We start from the raw sequence: 5,526 nt of genomic DNA, 5'->3' as shown, positions 1-5,526 counted from the left end.
CGCTTTTCCTTAAAAGCTGGCGGAGATTGCAGAACCCAGCCTGCTGCCAGCACGGGAAAGAGTTAATGGCTTATTGGAGTCGGCACTTCCACATACCACAAGGGTAAGTCAAAACCGACCCGCCGAAGTACAAACAAGGCGAGCAAGTTCGCCCTGACTGACAGGCAGACGGTGAGGAGCATCGTCGGAGAGCTCGGGGGCTTTGGGGAGTGCGAAGGGGCGTACTGAGTGGCCAAAGAAACACGCGTGGATATTCTCGGCGTGCCACTGGATGTACGCCCCTGCCCGAGCAGGGGATGGGAGGACGCTTTCCCAAGCGGCGGCCTCACCCCTCTGCTGGGCGGTCCGCCCCCTACAACGGCCCTCCGCAAGGAAAAGTCCAAACCACCCTAAATTGTACCGCTGCCACCAGCGAGAACCCCCGCTGCCCCGGCAAACACCCCACCCCCCCCAAATTCCAGATCCCGGGCAGTGCTCGCCACCAGTGGTGGGCTCAGCGCGCATGCACTGTCTCCGACCCCGCCCTACCACGACCTGCCAGCACGCGGAGGGGGCGGGGAATGGGGCGGGGAACGAGGTGGGGGCCGCCCCTCCCAGGCGGTGGCCCCGCCCCTGCCTGCCCGCCTTTCCTTCCCGCGGCGCGCGGCACGGACAGGCCGCACGCGAACATACAGGGCGGCGCGGAGGCATGCAGAGCGCGCGCGCGTTACCTGCCGCCGCACCGACGGGGCGAGAGGAGGGGGCGACTGCGCCGGCTGCAAACCCCACCACGGACTTTATAACCGGGTCGGCTGCCCGCCGGGCGCAGACCGCCGAGTATTTTAATTAGGAGCCCTCCCCACCAACCTTCCCCTCCGCCTCCTCCTCCGCGGCCGCCACCGCCTCCTCCTCCTCCCTCCGCCCCTCGCAGCTCCTGCCCGCCCCGCCGCCCCTCCGAGTCGGCGGCCAAGAAAACCCAGAGAGACCTGGCGGCTGTCGGAGAAGGGGGAGCGGCGCGGCAGGCGGAGCGCCCCGCAGCCCGCCCGAAACTTGGTGAAGTTTGTCCGGCGGCGCGAACCAGGAGGCCGCGGCGCCCGGCGGCCGGCCAGTATGTGCGAGAAGCGGGCGGCTCGCTGCGCCCCTGCGGGCGGAGCGGGGCGGCTGTGAGCAGGGCAGCCCGAGCCCCCGGGGCCTCCCCGCAGCGCCTGAGCCGCCGCGGACCCCGTCCCGCCCGGCCTCGCACCGCGCCGCGGCGGGCTGCCCCCCGAGCTGCGCGAGCGGCGATGGCACCGGGCGGGCTCTGACCGCCGCCCCGTCCAGGGTTCTTCTCCTCACCGGAGACTTCCAAGGAGCATCGCGCCCGTGACGAAGCGAGTATCCCGCCACCCCGAGCCGTTCGCCTGCCGCCGGCTCCCGCCCTTGCCTCGAAACTTCTCTGCGGTCCTGCCGCACTCCAGCCGCTGCCGTTCGCATCGAGCCCAGAGGAAAAGCCCTGGCCCCGAGATCGGCGGCGCTGAGAGAGGCTCCGCAGCCCAGGCGGGGAGCGGCGCCCGTCCCGCCCGCCACATCTCCCTGACAGTGGGGCGTCGTCGCCGCTCGGCAGCGCCCGGAGCCGGGCCGCCCGTGGCCGCCGCACCACACCCGCCGGAGCCAGGGTTGCCGCGCCGAGATTGCATTTGGAGGACCAGAGTGCGGCGGGGGCGAAGAAAAGGCGGGAGAGGCTACCAGAGGAGGTGGCCACCAGCGCGGGGCGGGCGGCGGCTCGCCGGGGCGGCAAGAGGACACCATGTCCAAGCCGGTGGATCACGTCAAGAGGCCAATGAACGCGTTCATGGTGTGGTCGCGGGCGCAGCGGCGAAAGATGGCCCAAGAGAACCCCAAGATGCACAACTCGGAGATCAGCAAGCGTCTGGGCGCCGAGTGGAAGCTGCTGACCGAGTCGGAGAAGCGGCCCTTCATCGATGAGGCCAAACGGCTGCGGGCCATGCACATGAAAGAGCACCCCGACTACAAGTATCGTCCCCGGCGGAAGCCCAAGACGCTGCTCAAGAAGGACAAGTTCGCCTTCCCTGTGCCCTATGGGCTGGGCGGCGTGGCGGACCATGAGCACCCGCACGGGCTGAAGGCGGGCGGGCTGCACGGCGGGGCGGCCGGCGGGCTGATGCCCGAGTCGCTGCTGGCCAACCCTGAAAAGGCGGCGGCTGCTGCTGCCGCCGCCGCCGCCCGCGTCTTCTTCCCCCAGTCGGCTGCAGCCGCTGCTGCCGCCGCCGCCGCTGCCGCCGCCAGCAGCCCCTACTCCCTGCTGGACTTGGGCTCCAAAATGGCCGAGATCTCCTCCTCCTCCTCTTCCTCAGGCTCGGGGCTACCCTACGCCTCCTCGCTGGGCTACCCCGGCGCCGGCGGGGCGGGCGCCTTCCACGGGGCCGCGGCTGCCGCGGCCGCCGCTGCGGCCGCCGCCGGGGGGCACACGCACTCGCACCCGTCGCCCAGTAACCCGGGCTACATGATCCCCTGCAACTGCAGCGCTTGGCCCGGCCCGGGGCTGCAGCCGCCGCTGGCCTACATCCTTCTGCCGGGCATGGGCAAGCCCCAGCTGGACCCTTACCCCGCAGCCTACGCCGCGGCCCTATGACCCGCGGCTGGAGGATGCCCGCGTAAAGCCCCGGCCACCGACTAGATGGGTACCGGTGCATACGTGCGGCCGGGAAGGGGAGCAAGCCGCCACCGGAGCCGCGAAGTGGGGACTAGGGTCGAGGCTGGGGCGCCGGGGCCGACGACGACCTGTTGCGTGTCGCCGGCTGAGGGGCGCGTACCCGTCCGTCGCCCCGCGTAGATCTTGTGTGTGTTGCATGCGGTCTTTGCAGATAGCCGAGCTGAAAAAGAAGAGAAAAGAAAAAAAAAAAAAAAAAGAAAAAAAAAAATAGAAAAAAGTGGGGGGGGAGAAAAAGGAAAAAAAAACATTAAAAAGTAACCGGCCCGCTCTGTCCCCAGAAGTGCTTAATCGGGACGGACGCGGGAGCTACGTCCCTCCGCCGGTTCGTTCTTCGGCCGTGGGCTTTCTCCTCTGCCGGTCCCCACACCCCGCACGGTACTGGTCTCGGAAAAGTTCCTCTGCAGCACCGCCACCGCTGCCGAAAAGGAGGCGGAGGGAGTAGTTGGGATTGAGAGGCCGGGACAGGGAAAGGTGCGACGCCGGTAACGGAGACGGCCGCTGTGTGTTTGGTTCGTGGCCCTTCAAAGGCCAGCGGGAGCAGGATCCAGGCAAAGAACGGTTCGGCGGTGCAGGGTGCTGCCTGCCCCTCTCTGCACCCTGTCCCGCGTGGGTGCCCGCCACCCACTGCTGCGCGAGGCTGACAGGCGTGGATCGCCATTTCCGCGTGACCCTCGGTCTCCGTCTGTCGTGTCCCCCCCCCTTTCCCACCACCCTTCAGACTGTAAATTTGTATATCTGTGTGGAAACGTTAGGTTCGAATTGAAGACTCTTGTTACTTTTACTTCGCCCACGGTTGATTCAATTTTAACCTGGAAGGAAAAAAAAAGAAAAGAAAAAAAAAAGTAATGTCTTTTAAAAGGAATAAAAATATTGCAATATTGCAGGACCGCCTAGGGTTCGCAATATTATCTAAGGTTAAATCAGACTTTTTTGTCTGAGTGCTAATTATCTATTTATTATTTAGCTGAACTGAAGCAGAGCTTTGCTTTGACAGAAGAGTATTCTCATTTAAAAGGAAATCGGTTTGCCCCGCCAACACAAAGCATTTTACATGTGTCTTGGAGTACCCTACCTGTTTTATTACTTATTTTAGAGCAACTGCAATTTAATTGCAAATGGCTATTCGAAGAAACAAAACAAACCAAACAAACAAAACCCCCAAAACAACAAGCAAAACTCAATAAATTTTAGAGAGGGAAAAAAAAATCCATCAGCTTAGAGGGTTTTTTTTTGTTGTTTACTTTTGTAATGTGTATATTTTGACTAATGTTTGTGAATGAAACTGGCTAACATGTATTTAGTTTCCTTTTGGCTTTATGTAATATAAAGGAGAAAAAAAGATTAAGTATTGGTTTTAACATTTACGTGTAAATGGTTTTCTTGTGTGATCTTCTAATTTAAAGTTAGACGTCTAAACTATACTTGTAAATTAGATTCCGACTACCACTCTGTTCATTTTTGAACAAAGAGTTTAAATAAAGCCTGAAGCAGGGAAAAGAGAAAATCCTCTATTTCTTGTTGAATTACTAACAAGATTTTTATCTGAATTGCCCTTACGTGCCTGGTCCAGGTGAGGTGTAAGGTATCCTCTAAAGGCTGTCTTTGTTTCACTTTTGAATAGATTTACTAGGAAATCTAAATCAAGTCATTGTTATTCAGAGCCAAAAACCTGATTTATCACATTTTTAATCGTGAATAGGAAAGAAGATTTAAAAAAAAAATCAAAAAAGCCTAAACCTCAAGTTGTCGTATTATCTTAAAAAAAAAAAAAAGAAAGGGCATTCATTGACCAACAGAACAGAGTTCACTGAATACACTGAGACCGTTCAAAGCATTTCATCGGTATCCAGTAACATTTTCAGGGTGGAAAGTTGCCTGACCACTTTATCTGGTTAGCCCAAGAGCTTCGCCACTTAAACCCGTGTAATTTGTTCCCCTATCTGAGCAATATTTCTGCTTTATTTCTTGACTATTTTTCGTGGGGATTTCCAGTGACTGCTAACTAAAACTTAACACGGTGGGGGGGGTGGGGGGTGTTGTTTTGTTTGTTTTGGCTTTTTGTTCCCCCCCCCCCGCCTCTAGATGGGTTTTCTCTCTGCCCGAAAATGGTGGTTTCAAATGTAAATCCAGCAAACCTCTGCACGGGAGTTTATGTGTAGCGGGGAAACGGGAGAGGGATGGAACGGTCCGTCCTCCCAGCAAGGGAACTGAGAGCATCGCACAACGTGAATGTCTGCAAGGCAATAAAACAGCCTGTCACCTTGCTGGGGTGGCAAACCCACCCTGGCTCGTTTTGTATGTCTGCATGCATATATATGAAGTATATATATGTATGAAGTGTATATATATAAATATATATCTTTTCCTCCAGAGTGGTTGATTACACTCTTAATTGTGACAATAACAATAGCTCCTGAGTAAAAGCCTCCCAAATCAGCCTTCCCCTTGGAATTACGTTCAAAAAGTGGAAAGTTTGGGAGATTTGCGGAACAGCCTGTTCATTTGACCCTGATTCACTAATTAAAACGATCCTGCTTTTGTTATTCCCCCAGCGCTTTGCAATATTATAAGTTAATTCATATGGTTCTGAGCGATTATGCAAAACTAATTTGGACTGTCCAGGGGTAATTATCCCTGACACGGTTAATTAAATCCTTTCAAGGCTCCGCCATTCCCTTTTGTAGCAGCCCATCACTTCTCAACACGGAACTTCCTGCCGCTTCCCTGGAAGTCACCCCAGCCCTAAATCTTAGTGACCTCCCTGCTCCTTCCAGCTCTATCCCAGAGACCCGCAGATTTTACGTTTTGGGGTTTAGTTTTCTGGGTTTTTTTGT

General features: G+C 57.1%; 1 protein-coding gene across 1 annotated transcript; it reads left to right on the top strand.

Annotated features, from left to right (window-relative positions):
- The first annotated feature begins 655 nt into the window (after nucleotides 1–655).
- LOC137455789 (transcription factor SOX-21) lies at nucleotides 656–5,064 on the top strand. The gene has a single exon (XM_068166886.1). The coding sequence runs from the start codon at nucleotides 1,766–1,768 to the stop codon at nucleotides 2,609–2,611; it is 846 nt and encodes a 281-aa protein (XP_068022987.1). The 5' UTR covers nucleotides 656–1,765; the 3' UTR covers nucleotides 2,612–5,064.
- The last annotated feature ends 462 nt before the right edge of the window (nucleotides 5,065–5,526 follow it).

The sequence above is a fragment of the Melanerpes formicivorus genome, unplaced genomic scaffold (genome assembly GCF_026170545.1).
Source record: "Melanerpes formicivorus ecotype bairdi unplaced genomic scaffold, bMelFor1.0.p_v2 SCAF_110, whole genome shotgun sequence".
NCBI classification, from domain to species: Eukaryota; Metazoa; Chordata; class Aves; order Piciformes; family Picidae; genus Melanerpes; species Melanerpes formicivorus.
This window is presented reverse-complemented; position numbering and strand designations above follow the sequence as displayed.